Here is an 18,606-nt window from a genome sequence, read left to right as displayed (position 1 = left end):
CCCTCAGCCTGAACATTCAGGGATACTTGGAACAATCCATCAAACTTAAGTATTAAAGCTTTCACGTAGCAGGGATTTTTCCTTTTGGAAGATCTCTGCTTTTTGGTATCTTAACCCTTCCAAACTATTGGAAACCCCTTCCTCTCCAAAACTCTACCTTCTTTACTAATTAAATTTTTGTTTTAAATCATCTGAAACACTCAGCATCAGCACTCACTTTAGAAAGTAACATTAATGTGGATACTTAAAAGGTGACAAGATAGTAAATTAATTATTAAAACAGGGCAATATTTGGCCTTCAAAAGTGTTTAGCCAGCTGCTATGCCTCAGAACAGAGTGAATACTATACAGTTTCCATAGTACAGTGATCTATTAAAAAATATACAAAATATATAAAATCATCTGTTCACCATTATTTTTAGCAAATAGGCCATAATACGATCCCAATTACTGTAAACAATTAGAGTATCCTTAGGTTTCACGAAGTTGAAATAAAGAACTCCAACACTTACTCGTTGGGCAACTTCTGCTGCAGCAGCTGCCATTGCTGCAGCTTTGGCCTTCTCTGCTTCATCATATGTAGGAAGAGAGGTAGCTACACTGTATGGAGGTGGTACAGGATAAAACTCATTGTGTGTTTCTGTTCAAAACAAAGAGGTTATGCATTTTTAAACCAGAAAGATGTCAAGAACAATAAGCTTTATGTGCATAAAACTACTTTAAAACTACTTTAAAGTGCATATTCTCAAGAGTCTGAAATTGATTATATGTGGGGTTCAAGTTCTTATAAACTTTTGAAACATTTATTTTTATGCAATTAAGTGGTGAACATATTAATGGTTCTCTTAGTTGCTACTCAAGGCAGAAACCTTAAAATAGATGCTTCAAGAAGCAAACAGTTTATGAAAACAATTCATGAGCTTAGTTATATCTCCAGGTGTTCCAATCAAAGTCTTTTTTTTTTTTTTTTTTATAAAATCAGAGACATTCAAAGAAACATCCTAAAAAAGCTTTTAATTTTTAATATTAACCAATTAGTTAAGTATATTAATAATCACACTATATTTTTATTAGCAAGATCCTGTTGCTAACTCCAGTTGTTCCATGAAATTCATTTTCTCCAGATACTCCGTTTCATCATATTCTTTTAAAAATGTTCCTTATATCAAAACAAACCACAGACTTAATTGTTACATATCAAAATAGCAAAGTAAATATAGCATAGAACCACTAATGAAGTGAATAAATCTATTTACAATATACCTCAAGCTTCTGCCTACAGCCAGTAATAGTTTGCACAAGATTGCTTACATGGGAAAGATTTGTCAGCACAGGTCACATGGCAAAAATATGTCAGTACACTACAAAAATGTTTCACGTAGGGCTAATTCAGCACAGCTACACGTTACACTTGCAAACACTGTCTGACAGAGCAGGGATAGGAAATTGCTTCTTTAATCAACGTTAAAGAATTAGGTCATAGATTAATTCCAAAACATTTACTTGGCACATGGGAGATGCAAATCCAGGCAACTTTGCTGAAACAGTGACTTTGATGTTGCCTGCTGTTAAGTCTCCTATACCCTAAAGGAAAGTCACAGTCTCATCAGAAAAGGAGTACTGAATAAATGGGGAAAAAGTCCTGCTTCTAATTTTTCACAAGAAGTTTTATGAAGAGTCTTTAAAGGAAAATGAATCTTTTTCATGGCAATATTTTCACCAAATATGGCACATACTTTTAAGAAGTCTTAGGTTTGACAGGGGAGTGGAGGGGTTTTAAACAGGCAATGAAAAATCCTAATGAGGTCTAATAATGAAGCACTACTCAAACATGTAGATTAAATGTGGAACTGAACTACAGGCAGACTTAAATAAAAGCTAATCATTACACTAATTAATGAACAACCATTTAGTCTAGCAATTCAGAAGAATCAGTGTAATTTAGAAGCGTGCTTCTGAACAAACTGGACAAAGGACTGTGCATGAAAGCCTAGCTTTTTGCTGCAACTGTGCGCATAGAAAAAATACTGCAGCACCGTACCACTCTGAACCAAGTGCTGATTCATACACACTCCGCTCTGACAAGCTGTTATGTAAGGAAAAATACCTGAGGTTGCAGCTGCTTCTACAGCTATGCTACAGTAAGGTGGGGGGGAAGTATCTGCTTCAGATACGGCTGCTGTCTGAGGAGTCTGTGTAGTCTCCGTAGAAGTGGAAGACTGCTCAGCTGCTGAAGACTCTGGTGGGTCATCCTCATTGTGAAGCTTAAAAGAAAAACAAGCAAATTTCAGGCAATTCTTTACACAACCACCTAACACTTGCAGGACTGTGATCAAAAGGAGAAAATTGCTCTTCCACAAAAACAAAGGAAATATTTAGGCAAACAGCACATGACTTCTTTAGCCCAGTTAAGTACTTTTAAAGTAAACAGCCAAAAGTAATCTTAATTGCCCCCCCCCCCCCCGATTACTTCTGTTCAGTGACATTCACAGAACTCAGTTTTATAAATCTGCATTTTTAATGTTTTCTATTGAGAAAATGCTAAGTTTATATACTTTCTATTCCGTTAATATTTTAAAACTATTAAACAATCTTCTTAAATATGTTCATAAAATATATTAACTGATTTTAAAATACAACAGGTGAGCAAAACTATTTTGACTGTATCAGTCTAGAGGAAATCAAGAAATAACACTACTTGTATGAATGTAATTCTTATATTGTTGCGTCTCGTTAGAGAGCTTCTCCACTCAAATTTTAAGACTTTCCAAAACATTCTGCATTTCTCTACCTTCTGGAAAGAATCCTTTCCTATAAAACTTTAAAATGCTGGTTTGCTTGCTTTTTAAAACGTAGTTCTAAAAGGACACGTCCACTTAAGCTTACGGAGAACTGAGAATTACGATAAGCAAGCATGTTTGTTAAAACAATAGAATTCAGATATATCAACCAACGTATTTTCTTTGAGAAAGTGTTTTTGATTATTTTAGCTAAATCGATAGTGTTTAGAATCAAACTAAGAAGGAAGAGTACAAGCTTGATAGAAAAAAAGTATTAGTACATACTGAACATTAGTATTCACACCAGGGTGAACTACAAGATGCCTATGATGACTACTGAGGCATTCATATTTAAAACACACAAAGTCAAGCGAATAAATTGAACATATCTGAAGCAAGAATTCTGTATGATGTTTTTAGAAACTGTCAAAGCTATAGAAGATTATTGTCCTAGCAATAACAAAAAAATACTAAGAATATATCATTACTTTTGTATTGGGCAAAGTGTAGTCAGATTATTGGAAAATAAGAATGCTAAACAAATCTTATTACCTAGCATCACATTATTACAAAAATTACTGTATATCCAGAATATATCTAAGTTCTGCAGGTTATAAATTCTGTGCTTTTCTTTCTAACGATAAACTAGTGATAACAGAACGAATTACAAGCAAACACGACATTTAAACTAAAGACAGGTAAATTGAAAAGACAGGCCAAGGGCAAACAGAAAATACTTCAAAAAAGTTACTGTGACAGAACAACTTCATGAAATTTTCATATTACTTCTATGCTATTGTCTTTAAAGGTGTCAAATTTGAAAAAGTGGTTAAGTTACTTGTTAAAGCCTTTTTCAAGAGTCCTTCCAAATACTGCATCCAAAGAACTATAGCTTGAAGAGGAAAGGTTTTATCTGTATATATAGCAGACATATACACAAACCTACATACACACACATACACGCAAACAAGCACATGCTATTAGAGAGGTCACCTTGCATAGAACTGATAGAGGTTATTGAAGGTCTCTGGGTACTGAGCAGGCAGGTCATTTAGTGTCTAATCAGTGATCCAGAAAAAGCAGTAAACTGAGAAATATGTAAAGCTATTTATAGTAGTTAAGGCCTGAAAAAAGAAAACCACTTCAAAATAACCTAATGTATTTAGAGATACAGAAAGCATGTGAGAAGACAAGACACTTGATTCTAGAAAGGTCAAGCAGATCGGAGAAATATCCTGAGAGATAGAAACCTCATGGTTCTACATTAAGTAAAATCATTCACAAGGGTAATATGGTATTGATATAGCTAACAAAACTACTTTTAAATAAAATTGTCATTTTATTAGCAATGAGACAACAGAATTTTGTCTCTAACAAAATTACCGGCTTTTTGTATTCTATGATTAATGGCTAGTACACAAAATACAAATGGTACCTGGAATGCATGCATAGGTCTGACTACCTCACTGCAACAAACTGGAGAAGAGGAAGTAAAGCCTAGTTAATGTATTTCTGTCTGTTATCTTTGTTCCTCCTTCCCTCTTGCTGTCCGCTTCAATAACAGCTTTTTTTCCTCCTGCCAATATACCGCTTGTGCTGTGACCATTCTACAAAGATTCACAGCACCAATTGGTCAAGGAGCAGATCACTGCTCAATACCCACTCTGACATTACTGAGGAAATTAATTTTGTCTCTTCTACTCGGTTTCTTGAAAGCTACCTTTCTCCAGATTAAAATTTATTAACAGCTACAAATGATGGAGGTAACATTAGGTGCGTATTACTCTCCCAACCCAAGACTGCTTCACTTCACAGTGTTAACAAGTCATTCAATTGTTGTAGCAAGTGCAATTAGGAAACAGAGAAACTCCATACTACAGGCTTTATACAAAGGAGTCCTGTTATGCCTTTTAGAGCATTGAGAAGGCATAGTTCTGACTGTTGTTTAGTATGACTCATTCAGGGACTAAGTATTTCTATTTATGATCCTGTCTTTTACTTTACTCTATAGACCTTTCAGAAATTCCGAAGTGTATAAAGGTTATCCTGTTGCAGTAAGACAATCACAACATTCCTTACAGGATACCCCAGCATTAAAATCACAGGAAGCGGCTTAAGAAGCTTGAGTATTTACAGCTAGAGTAATAAATGCTAATTGTCCCATGTGCAGAAGCTAGCTTTTGTTAGTGCTGGTTCAAGTGTTGTCTCCTACTCTCTCCTCAAGGCAGTAACTTCAGCTCTTCTACTCTCCTCAGACTCCAATGGGAAAGAAAAATAATAAAATAAAACAAAAAGCATAGCTTGCTCTGGCAAGCTGGAAGTTCTGCCTATGCCAACAGGGTAGACGTGCTGCAAGACACGACGGTACAACCGCCTCTATCTGCCTTGTCTTCACAGGGCGCTGATCCTCCTCTGTGGAGTCACCAGTTTGCTGGCAACCTGTAGGAGCCCAACTCTCTTCAAACCTCCCCCTGCCCGTTTAATTTTGGCTTATACAGGCTGGTAAATTTAGAAGCTATTTTTGGAGACAGGGGAAGAAGAGGCCTGACACACTGCATTGGTTTCATTTCCATAGAAACCAGGCTAAAAACACTCAGAAGGGAACAGAAAACGTCTGTTTCAAGGTATTACTTAAGCTACGTACTTAAACATCACCTTTGCAGTATTTAACATTAAAAGTGAAGAAATTAGACCTAGAAAGTTTTCCAACTGCAAGATTACTTTTGCCCGCCTTTTTAATTAAAGGAATAAGGGGAAATTACAGATTACAGTTCAACCCCCCATCACCATGACTATATAGTTGTAAGCAATACAACTGAATTTGTCAAGATAACGGCCAAAAAAAAAAACAAAAAAAAGAAACAAAACAATTGCTAGGACCTCTTAAATTACAAACAACTGCAAGCTACCACCTTCCCCTGCCCTCATCACAGCATTTTAAAAGTGGGATGCAAAGACATTTTTCCCTGTTATTTCTGTATCAAACTTTCTTCTGAAAAAAAATGCTTTCCTGTGCGACTGTAGTTTAGTTGGCCATACCTAGCAATAGTTAGCTGTCTAGAAATTCATCTTCATAAAATCCAAAGCAGATTCCTTTAAATCTTGGTTGTATGCAGTGTATCTGGCCGACCAGAAGCTTTACAATTAAAAAAGGGAATATTTGTTAACAGACTTGTATTTCTATTAAACTATACACACAAGTATTTCAACTCCAGCTTTCACAGCCCTTGAACTACAGTACACTCCAGGCTGAAGAGTCAGATGTATCTGTCTTAGCAGATACATTGCAAGATGTGTCTGTCTTAGCACAGCTAAAATTCAAAGCTAGATATAGCAGCAATGTTTTTTCTGACAAACGCTCGAGATCTCATGGAGACTGCCAGAGAATATCTGCAATGTAGAAAAAAAAAACACATGGTAAAAGTCACCTGAAGAAAAATAATACACCTTCAGTTTACTTTGCAGAAAATGTCTATAAAACAATAATTTACTATTTCATTCCAGAAGAAGCTAAAAATCAGGGACAGAAATTTCAGCATAAAAATGTTTGAAAATACAGCTATTTTAGCATTAAATTTTTATTACAAATCACTTCTTCAGGTGCTGCATCTTCTCCTTTCCTTAAGTCCTCTATTTTGTTTGTGTGGTTATTTCCAAAGTAATCAGATTGATACCTAAAATCTACTTACACACTATACAGAACATGAACCAAAATAAAGTGCTTGGCACAGGGTCCTTTCCTGAAGGGACAGGCTTGGGTATTTTTACTCTTTAAGCCTTTAAAGAAGAAAAAAAGCAAACAAAGAAAAAAAAGAGAACTACCTCACTCTCTGCTTACACTTTTCTTTTGCCTGCAACAGTAATTTTCTCTGACCTACAGAACATTGCTGGGCTGGGTAACATTTTGCTTCATTTCATAGAACGGTTTGAGTTGAAAAAGACATTAATGACCATCTATCTCCAACCCCCCTGCCCTGGGCAGGGACACCTCCCATCAGACCAGGTTGCTCAAAGCCCCATCCAGCCTGGCCTTGAACACCTCCAGGGATGGGGCATCCACAGCTTCTCTGGGCAGCCTCTGCCAGTGCCATCCTCAGAGTAAGGAACTTCTTCCTTTCCATCTAATCTAAATCTCCCCTCTTTCAGTCTAAATCCATTATTCCGGTCAACACATATGTGATGCATTGACTGACTTGTAGAAGAGTGGCAATATAGGCAAGTTGTTAAGATACACTAAATTTTAAAAAGGGCACAGGAAAAAGATATCACGTGATGACGTCTAATGCCACGTGTATGCTATTTGCACAAGATTAGAATGATGTTTTCTGGTTAACATAGATAAAGTAACACATGCCAGCTCTATTCGCACTGATAGGTTAACATACACAAAAACCACTCAGTAATTCTGGTGACTAATTTTCTGCACATTCCTTAAAAAGTTGTAGGTTTCAATTTAAAAAAAAAAAGTGATATACAGAAGTTCAGTACATTGTAAAATTGTTGCAACATAATTTCAATGGCACATTACAAGCAGCATGAAAACCTTGTTTAAAAATATAAGCTACTTTCATGCTATTTATAAAATCTCTTCAGTATAGCATAAGATTATCCAGAAGATGCTGCCACACACACAAAAAAAAGCATCTAGCTAGCTTGTTTCTTCTGTCTTTTTTAGATCTTTATGACCAGCTCATCTTGACACAGCCTGACTTTTAGGTAAGCTTTTGCATAAGTTTCAGTAGTAATGGTTCTGCCTGGGACACTGAAGACCAGCATTCTCACCAGCAATTTTCAATTTTGAGTACTTGAATTTGTCCTCCTTTCTAGCCTTTCCCATGATATTACTACAACATTTTTCAGAAAGGTTGGCTCCTCCAGTTTTGACCTCACACTGATCAGTGTATGAGTTCGTCCCGATGGTGTTAAAATGAATATAATGCACAGAAACTCCAAAACACTGCATCTTACGATATGCTTTAAGGGAAAGCATGGAGATAACCTAGTTGATCATGCAAATGTTCAAAAAGTTGATCATAATCTAGTTGATCATGCAAATTCAACCTTTGCATGCTAAGCCAGTCAACTGGTACACCTCCTCCATGAAGAGCAATGCTCTCAGCAGCAGAGGCTCATCTTTGTCACTTTGGAGAAGTTAACACTTCCACACTTCTAGTTTTCTAGAGCAAGTTTCAGACCATGCCGAAAGGCCAACCGAAAATATCCACTTACTGCAGCTTCTGGTGCTGCAGGGAAGGACTCATCCGAAGATTGCCTCTGCAGTGCTTAACAGCTATCCAACACTTCTGCAGTAGATTCAGGACCCCTTCCATACTGGTGCACAGGTATTTATTCCACAGGAATTGTAACACAGTAAATATTAGAGGTGGAACTAACAGCAGGTTAACAAGAAAACTTCCACCATCTTTATCAGGCTTTCAGGAAGCTTCTCCTTTTTTTTTTTTTTTTCCCCCTATATGTTACACATGATATCTCTATGTACTAAAAAAAATAAAGTTTTTTTTACACCTGCCTATTGGTAATTATTTGTAAACCTACTCTTAACTGTTCCATACAAACGAGATGCTATTCATAAGAAATGCAAGCTTAAAAGGAGAAGGCTCTATCAACATAAAAACAATTTCACTAGACCACATAAGGGTTGCATATTAAGTGCTGGCCTTGTAACCACATCTTGCATTGCCTTTTTCAGTTTTAGTAGTGTAAAGTAGGGTTTCTTCATCTGCAAATAGCAAAGTGTTTATCTTTAGATTTTCTAGGGAAAAAATAAAAACAAATTTTATTTCAAGATTGCTTTTAATTCTGAACCTGTTGTAAAAATAGTTCATGTTAGAGAGAGCTTTTAGTTCAACTTCCCTATCTCTTTTGTTTCTGAATGGCATTATGGTCTCACCAGCTCACACTACACACTAATTGCTTCCGTATTTTTAGAAAAAAATAAACATAAAAACCATACCATTAACCTATAAGTGCCATTCAAGTGTTAAGATCAATCAACTCTCATTTAGGTCACCAAAAGCCACTGAACAATCAAAACTAAAGCAAATAATGTATAAATACTCTTAGACAAGAAATACAAGAGCAGAAGAGAGACATAAATCCTTCCACTAAAGAACTATTTTCTTAGAAGGAAAATAAAAATTCACAACAGCATTCGGAAGAAATCTTTCACAGTTTTTTAAAATAAAATAATATTCGGGGGATGAAGTACACATCATTGCATTTTAGGTTGCTAACTTTATTTTAAGTACAGGTTTTCATCCTTTACCAATAGAATAGCTTACAACAAGATGATGTCTTTTTCCCCAAGCTCCTGTTGTAACACCAGCCCAACGCGAACTCACACAGAGCAGAGTGCCAACTTCCCAGCAAGTTAGGAAGCAAGCTCCTTGTAGTCAGTCATCATCACATGCAATCTCTCCTGAAACATGCAATACTGGCCACAGACACAGAGCTCTAGAAAACTGAAAGTCTCCGAAGATGAAAGTCTCTTAATAAATACCAAACCCTGAAGCAATGAAGGTTATAAGGCACTTCAGTACATTCCGGTAAAACACCGAAGTACAGCAACTTCCAGCTACCTTTTGCTTTTAATTCTTTGATACTTATCTGAAACTAACTGCTCAAATTTAATCAGCACTCCCAAGCACATGGAACATACATTTTTTTTCCTCCACCATCCCATCACTTGGCAAGTCTCCACTATCACATGCTGAGATCGAGTGACAGTCACGATAGTGGAGTGGTTTTTTTTTGTTGTTGTTGCTGTTTGTTTTTTTTTTTTTGTCTGTTGTCATTTTTTAAAACGCTACATCTCTGCAGAAAGTTTTCAACAGTAGTCAACATGTTTTGAGGTCAAAGGTGTAAAATCTGCAGTAGAAGCAGAAAAGCAGAACAGAAGTCCATTGCTGCCGTTCCACAGCTGTGTAGAAATACCAAATGTGTCTGCTAAATAAGGATTAGGTACCATGGAAACCCGCAACCTCTGTCGGCAAACTTCTACTGAACAGAATCCGAAGAGATTTATACTGAATGTTGTTGAAAAATATGTTGCAACAGGATGGCTTTTCTGCCGAAGTTTGACACCCATGTTAAAACTAAGGTGAACCACAGACACTGAAAAGGTTTTATAGGCACTTAACTTAGGAAGCTGTTAAATAATTTTAGTCACTTCTGTTTAACTAGAGATCTAGCCTAGTGGATTTACCAAATTACCAAATTATTCCTCAAAGAAACGTATAACCAGTGGGGGAGGTGGTACTTAGAAATGGTGATCAAGACTTCCTCCTCAAGGGAAAGCGTTCATCTCCCGCAGTGGCTACTTTACACATACAATTTTACTTTTTTTTGGATTGTAATCCAAATTTAAACAATTGCACATTTGATAGCATGACATAAGCATTTCCATTCATTCCCTGTGGCTTCTTAGATATCTATACCTTCCCGACCCCTACATTAATAGCAAATAACCTGCTCATAAAGGACATCAACATACCACGTGTCAATATCAGAACTCTTTTCTAACAGTAAATATTCTAAAAACTAAACTATTCTTAGCAGTGTTAACACTTGCACTTCTCCCCACTTAGTTCTTCAGGTTTCTTCTCTAATACAGAATTATTCAGAGATAATTCTGAATACTTAAATTTTGGTATGAACAAGATATATCTTTCATATTTATTGTAAAATTTCAAGTCAGATATAGTTTCTAGAAGTTTTTCCTATCACATGATTATAGGAATTAATTGTAAATCTACCAACAAAGAAGCGATGTCTCTAACATTAACAAAGAGGACAATTAGGACCAACAGCTTCCAAATCTTTTTTCTGCTAGTGTAAAAATATTTCTAGAAGTTTATAAAAGCGTTCCCTAAAGCCTGTGCACAGTAAGAAATTTTAACTAGTAACTCTAGTTACTAAAAAGATCACCATGTACCACCTAGCTACCTGTTTGTCAAATGGTAACTCAAGAACAGTTTGAAGAACTAGTTTAAACTCTATTAAAAAAAAAAAAAAAAAAAAAAAAGTATAAAACAAGGCTCTCCTCCTTGAACACTTTATCATTCAATTTGAAAATCTAACATACAGACCCACTGGTAAAGAAAAAAAAAAAAAAAAAGTATTACTCAGTCCAGAGGCCAGTCTAAAGAAACGTTCCGTCCCCAGCACAACTATCAGGAGATGCATGGAAAGCACACAAAAACCTTAGTCACTTATTTGCCACCCATTTTCCTCAAACTTCTCTAACATTCCCAGCTGTTATATTATGGCTGGTAAATGGTACATCTCTGCTTCGTTCATTTAGCATCTGTTATGGATTTGATGTGCATGAATTTACATTCTTGAATCTGCTAATAGTATCTGCCTCAATGATCCTGTGTATTAACAAACCCCATATATTCATTTCTCTTCATGTAGCTTATTTCCTGTGATTTAAACCCAAGTTCAGCATTTCTGGGGGTAAGTAACAGCTCTGCAATGGTTGAGCCCTGATGATCTTACGAGCACCAGGCACTTCCAACTCCCACCACTCATTTTAGACTGCAGTGTTAAGAAGGCTGCCTCCCTTTGCCTGCTGTAGCTCCACCAGGCTCTTGTGAGAATCCCCAAGTGCATACAGTACCCAGCATCTGGGCAGTTCCCAGGTTTCATACAATGAGCCTTCTTGTTCATTCTCAGTATCTTCCATGGTCATGGCCAATGTTCCGTCCGGATTTGTTGGCAGCTGCCACTAACCAACAGCTCCAGCAAAATATCAGCGACAGCTCCAGGAATCACAAATCAAAAGAAGCACACCCTGACTTACCAGCAGCTTTATAGAATCTGTTCACAAAGTATATTCTGGTCATTTGACACAAACAAAACATGTAAACTGTAAAATTGTTTAAAAAACAATAACAAAAAAACATTGGGAAACAGACAGGGCTTTCACCAATAGCAAATTCAATATTCAACAGCTAGTTCCAGCTTCCATTTTAGCTTGCATTCATTTGGGCTGAAAAATAATCAGTGCTGATTCAAAAAGCTGGGTATTATTGTAAATGTAATACATGCTTCACTTAAAAGTCAGAGTACAGTAGAACAGCTCACACACAGTTTCCTAACAAGGACAGTGCAGAAGGGTGCTAAAAATGGCAAATTCATTTTACAGGGGGAAGGATACGGAAAGAGTAGGTTTTTTTGTTGTTATTGTTGTTTTGTTTGTCTTTTTTTGTTTTGTTTTTTCTCTTAGAGAAATATCATAACTGCACTGCAGGAGGAGCATAAAATTTCACCTTAAATCCCTGACCAAAGTTAGGCAGAAAAAAAAAAAGACTCCAGTTTATGCCTCTTATATCACAGGTAATTATGTGTCCTTGAAAATTCTGGAGTGGAACTAAGAAAAACCTTAAAGTGTCTCAACTTTTTTGAGAACACTGAGGTTTTTTCTCTCTTCTGTATTTGAAAAAGCTAGTCATGAAGGAACAGTCTCCTACTCAACACCACAAAGTAGCCCAAAAACAAAAATATTAATTAAATAACACAGATCAAAAAAATGATCAAGTCAGTAAAAACTAACTCACTCCTTATAAGCAGGTCAATTACGTGTGATTTTTTGAGCATAGCTCCTTCTCCTAGTAATAGGAAAATGGAGTATTCAAGCTCATCAATTTAAGATAACAATAAACTATAGAGAAAAAATAGAGACAGTTGTTATAACAGGTTAAAAAACCCACACAGATACACAATATGACCTGAACATACTTTCTATGCATTACATGCAGAAGAACAAGCTCTACTGAAGAAATCCTCAGTTTGATTTATGGTCTTACCCTTCTCCATCCACTACAGGATACACAGCTTTAATAAAACAAACACGACAACAATGACCTATAGGCCCTTTCTTTAAGGAATGCATTTTTATGTCTCAACAGATACTTGTTAGATAGAGCTAGAGTGTTTGAAAACAGGTCTACATAATACATGGCCCAAAGGACAATTCTCTGGACCCCTCAATTGTTTGATGATGCACACATCTAGAAGCAGGTACTTTCCAGCAGGCCAAATGTTTAACTGTGAGGAAGCTAAACATCAACAAAACAAAGCACCATAACAGTCTAGGAGGAAGCTCAACTGTTCAGAGGAGAGTAGCAGATCACCAAACCGGTGCTACCTCTGAACCCTGGTAAGTAGATAAGAATAGCAGACCCTGAGGTACAGGGAAGGAACGCAGAACAATGCTCATCACCAGCTGTAGACCAATACTGCAGGGCCTTAGCAGCCTACTGATCTGTCTGAATTATGCTCTCTCATTCTAGGATTTGGAATAGGTTTTTAATAGTATACAGCTTATAACGTTATTTTTCCTAATTGCATTTGGTGCAAGCCTATGTTGTGACCCCAGTGTTAGAACTTTAACTAAGAAAATCTTAACGCTTCGGTACATTCCTTAAAAATACCTTAGGTACTGTTTCCTTTAAATTGCAAAATGACAATAAATTACAAACACCACAATCAACTGCACAACTGGCCTCAATAATACCCAGCACTGTTATTCTAACCATCTTGTGCTTTATCTAAGGCATCCCTCACCTCACAAAAATAAGTGTTAACCACACTAAGCATTACCAGAGCAATGTTTAAATGCAAGCTTACGCTATTTTGCAAAAGTTAAAAGGTTATTTCTCAATAAAGAGATAGGATGATGTTTACGGTATCGTCTATCATTTCTTCAAGGCTGTTCTACATAATCTTTTCAAATTCAGCAAGGAAAAGCAAAAACAGGTTCACTGATTCAGGCTACATACACAGCTTTACCAAGAACTTGATCCTGACCCCTCTTACAGTTAACATTAACAGGTTTAGTGCCAAAATGTAAAATATTCTTCAAAGCTAAAGTGGACAAATTATGTTTGTGAACTACTACACAGTAGTCAAGAGACCAAGATTTCTCCTCTCTTTTTATTCCTGGAAGGCCACGTTTTACAAGAAGGAATATGACAAACCTCTGCCAAGTACTTCCAACAGTAACCGAAGAAAATGAAAAGTGGTTTTACAAACAACAAAAAAAAAAGTAACATACAGGATATTGACCAGATTTTGTTGTGTCTGCATCAAAGTTTTGAGGCCTGTTTTCTAAATCATTCTGTCCATTCCTCAGCTGAATGAGGCACAGTCAGGGACGAGGGGAGGAGGGAGGAGGAAGGGGGTGGCTCAATACCTAATTGGAGTTGGATTTGATGATCATCATGGGTCCTTTCCAACTCAGGATATCATATAATGCTTTGGTTACAGCGCGACTGAAAAGTAAGTTTGACTGTTCCTGCTTTAGGCTAATCTTAGCCTGTGATAATGGAAATGATGCTTAAGTGGAATAAACAGTTAAATGTTAAAATGGAAATATATTTTCCACTTTCATTATAAGACTCAAAGTCATAAGGCATCCACATCCTGACATCTGTGAGCCCTGGCTGTGCAAGTCAGAAATGACTTCAGCACAAAACAGAAGAAGTTAGTCATTTTCATTAAAAACACAGCTGGCAAAGGGGGTGCCCATTTTATTAAAACATGCTAGCTGTTACAGTACTTGTCCAGGAAGTGGGAGACCTAAGCCTGAGGCAGCTCAAACCCACAGTCTTGGCTGTACAATAGTTCAGCTTTAGTAGGAAGCATTGGCAGTGCTTCTCCAAGCTAACAAGTTGCCAATTTTTTTCATTATTTTTTGCCCATCTCCTCTTCAGATTACTTTTCTTCTCAGCATGAAATCAATTTGCCCACTGTGGGTGTGCTGGTACGTGCCCATTTCATCACTCCCCTTTCCAAAGCAGCTTAAGCACCTGAAGTCTAGAAGGAGGTTTGGAGGCTATGCAACTCAACACCACGATCAGATCTACAACAGAAAACTAGGGACTACGTCCCAAGAAATTAGGATTAGCAATACATACTACCAGTTGTACTGATGATACATACTTCCTTGTTTTGTTAACACTGTCATTAGGAATAATGTTCCAAAAATAGCCTAGAATTAGGCATTTCTGCTAAGTGCCTCATTTTCATCCCACCTGGAAGACTAGTACTAAAACTTTGCATTAACACAGCACTTTATAAGTACTATGTTTCTGATGCTCTCCTAATGTACTTCCCACCTCATTTTTCATGCAAAGAAGCTCACAGAGTGCTTCAAGTTCCTCTTTTTTAAAGTTGAATGATCTGAACAGATCAAGCTTGGCCACATCACAGGCGTCTTCTGCTGAGAACCGTGTTATTTGAAAGCATTTTCTTCCCGTTACCAAACTTCTGCCTTTTATTACTATTTAACAGTTACAAGACTTACTAGACGTGTCAGATACACATGACAGCCTGAAGATTTCCTTGTACCTTCCACAGCTTAATGTCACATCTTAGGGCAGGCACATCCTTCTTTTAAGAACCTAAAAAACCCCCACAGCTTTCACAAGCCAACAGCTTGCTGCACCAGAACAGACACTGATATTCCCATCCTTTCCTCCCCGCCTCTCTCTCTTGCTCAGACTTAACCCTAAATCTATGCCTGAGAATACTTTTGGAGAAAGACATGAGTGGAATAACCCAGGTACATTTTACCGGTGTACATTACTCATTTTGCTCAGTACGGTAATACTGGTGCCCTATATAACTAATCCAGTTTGTACACGGGGCTGATGAAAACCGCCTTACTTCCCCTCGCGCCCCCACCAAAAAGACAGGAAGCTGCCCACATGCCACAACCTGCGCCCACACAAAGCAGCAGCAAGCTATTGTAGCTGCAGCCGCTCCTGCTCATTCAGTGAGACAGGGCTTCTTCCTCTGAATCAGGCACAGAGCTGGGTATTAAAGCTGTGGTCCTCCAAAAAGGGATCCAAAACCATGGCAAGGACAGCACACTGAAGTCAGAGCACACCAAGTCAGAGCATCCTGCTTAATAGATATAACACCTTCTGTCTCCTTGTAAATATCTAGTACCTCATCTCCTTGACTTGAGAGGCGCACACAGAGATTTGAGGTTTAGTTCCTTGTTTCATATGGAACAGAAAAGCATTCAAAAAGCATAACTGAAAGTGAAAAATTTAAGATTTACTATTTTTTAAACATTCACTGCATCACTACCATATCCGAAAACATACCTGAGCATTAATAAGTTTTCGTCTTCATTTGTAACAAAATTCCTCAAAAAATAGGGGAAGTTTATAAGGTAAATTAGGTAAACAGGTAAAAATGTTACAGAAATATTCAAAATTCTGTTTATTATTACATCATAAAAATGAGACGTAAAAACAGTCCATTCTTTAAAAGTGTAATCCACCTCATTTCAATAGATCCTCTTTAGTCCTTCTAAACTATTAAAAGGGTCCACACTAGGAGCTTCAAGTACAAAATTAAGGTGCACTGAAAAAACTTTATCTTCAATGAATACGAGGTTTGTACCCCTGGAAGGGCCAGCTTAACTGTCATAGGCAAGCAACAGCAAAGCTTATCACTTAATGCATCTTTACTCAGTATTCTTCAGTACCATAAACTGAATCTCTTAAGTGCAACATCTTATCTCCAGGTCTGACTTCACAATCAGATCTGTGGAAAGGAACAGAAGTCTCCCTAATGTAAACTGGCTCAATCTGTTCGGTAATACCAGTTACATAACAGCGCTCCAAAACCAATAAATGTTAGATATAGGCTAGAGTTCTCATTTTAAAGATGCTGAATAATCAGTGTTTGGTTTTATTTATTTGCCAGCCACTACTTAGTCCCATGAAAAGAAAGGAAGGAGAAAATTTCTTTTGTGCACATTTCCTGTGTAGGCTGACTTTCATGTTTATGTAAGACCTACAAAGACCATTTGACTTTGATTAAGGTTCAACCAGATAACATTGTGAGAGGAAAGAGTCAATGACAATGGAGTTAAGATGTACTGTTTATGTGGCAAGGTTTTGGTAGCAGGAAGCTGCAGGGGTGTTTTTTCTCTAAGAGACTGGGAGCTGCCCCCCTTTCCCTCACGTCAGAGGGGACCAGTTCAAGCCAGCTCCAAAAGGGACCCACCGCTGGCCAAAGCAGCCTGTGGAGAGGCCTCTGGTGGAACAGGCTGTCCCCCTGCAGCCCATGGGTCCCACATGGAGCAGATCTCCATGCTGCAGCCCGTGGAGGAGCCCCCAGTGGAGCAGGTGGATGTGGCCTGGAGGAGGCTGCGGCCCATGGAGAGCCCCCGCAGGAGCAGGCCCCGGGCCGGAGCTGCAGCCCGTGGAGAGGAGCCCACACAGGAGCAGGGGGTCTGGGGGGAGCTGCCTCCCGTGGGGGACCTGTGCTGGAGCAATTTGCTCCTGGGGGATGGACCCCGTGGTACGGAGCCGTGTGGGAGCAGTTCCTGAAGGACTTGTATCCTACAGGAGGGACCCCACACTGGAGCAGGAGAAGAGAAGGAAAAGGAGAAAAGAGTGGCAGTGACAAAGCACTATGGGCTGACTGCAGCCCCCATGTCCCTGTGCCACTTGGGGCTGGTAAAATAGGTAGAAGAGTTAATATTAAAGTTGAGCCTAAAAGAAGGGGGGTAGAGAGAATGTAGTTTTAGTGTTCTCTTTATTTCTTACTGCTCTACTTTTATTAATTGGCCATAAATTAGTCTTCCCCGAATCAAGTTTGTTTTGCCTGTGACAGTAACTGGTGAGCGATCTCCCCGTCCTTATCGCAGTCCATGAGGTATCTCATCCTATTTTCCTACATTTCCCATTCACCTGCCTTGCCAAGGAGGGGGAGTGAGAGAGCAGCGTGGTGGGCAGCTGGCAGCCAGCCGGCAGCCAGCCAAGGTCAACCCACCACAGAAGAGATGCAGATCATTAAGCATTACCTGAGATAATTTTAAAACTATTCACAACGTGTAGCACTATGTAGGGGAATTAACTGGAATGAAGTATTTATAGCAGCAACTTTCATTTCTTCATCCTGTTCCTAAAAAGCATACACATCTTAACTTTTATATAAGATTCACACACCTATAAAAAAAAAAAAAGTTTCTTTAATCCTCTTTAATCCTATATAGTGCCATACAATAGCAGGCTGAGGTCTTGGGAGTCTTGCATCACACATCACTCACAAATCACAGCAGCATTCCCAAACCCCACCAAACTCTAGGTGCTCCTGTGACAACAGCAAGTCCAGTGACAGCTAAACTGACACCCATGTGGACAGCTGCTTCTGGCTCTACCTACCTAGCCATTTTACCATTCACCTATATAGATATGACCTCCCATACAAATCAAAGATCGCTGGCTACCTGATCCCAGAAAAACAACCTAAAGCTTTCATCAGGAACATCCAGGGGGGAGTTATAATTATTAAGCAGTTCAGAATATAAATTCTAGAGCTTTTCATTGGTTTTATGCACCTAGATCACACATATATTTGAAGTCTTCCCTCATGACACAGTTACCTGGAAAACCACATTTCACAGAAAAAGGCAATCCCAAGCTTTAGGACTTGGTTGCTCACTCAGTTTTATGCACTGCAGAAAACAGCTGCCTTTCTTTTGCTTCGCTTCGGTAGAGATTCACGAAGCATCATTTGAGTCATCTTTTTCTGCAAACAAGTTGGACTATGAGCAAACATTTCAGACAGCAAGATAGCAATGCACAAATTAAAGTCAGATGACAAAGAGCAAGAAGTTAAAAAGAATCAGGAAAGTGATCACTGAAGAATTTTTGATTATCATTTTCCTAGAGTTGATGCCTCATTCCGCTTGTCTACTAACAAGCAGAATAGGGGAAGAAAACAATCAAACAAAACAAAACAAAACAAAAAAAGACAGCAAGGAGAAAGGAAAACA

At 38.1% G+C, this 18,606-nt stretch overlaps 1 protein-coding gene across 2 annotated transcripts in view; it reads right to left on the bottom strand.

The window, feature by feature from the left end:
• NDFIP2 (Nedd4 family interacting protein 2) overlaps window positions 1-18,606 on the bottom strand; it is a 47,417-nt gene that overhangs the window by 25,893 nt on the left and 2,918 nt on the right. For both annotated transcript variants that reach the window (XM_082768204.1, XM_082768205.1), the window contains exons 2-3: window positions 2,108-2,264; window positions 513-640 (exon numbers count right to left, since the gene is read on the bottom strand). In XM_082768204.1, coding sequence (XP_082624330.1) covers window positions 513-640; window positions 2,108-2,264 — 285 coding nt within the window. The remainder of the gene's footprint in view (window positions 1-512; window positions 641-2,107; window positions 2,265-18,606) is intronic.

This window comes from Aythya marila, assembly GCF_965140915.1.
Source record: "Aythya marila genome assembly, chromosome: 1".
NCBI classification, from domain to species: domain Eukaryota; kingdom Metazoa; phylum Chordata; class Aves; order Anseriformes; family Anatidae; genus Aythya; species Aythya marila.
Note: the sequence above shows the minus strand (reverse complement) of the source record. Positions and strands in the feature narration are given on the sequence as shown.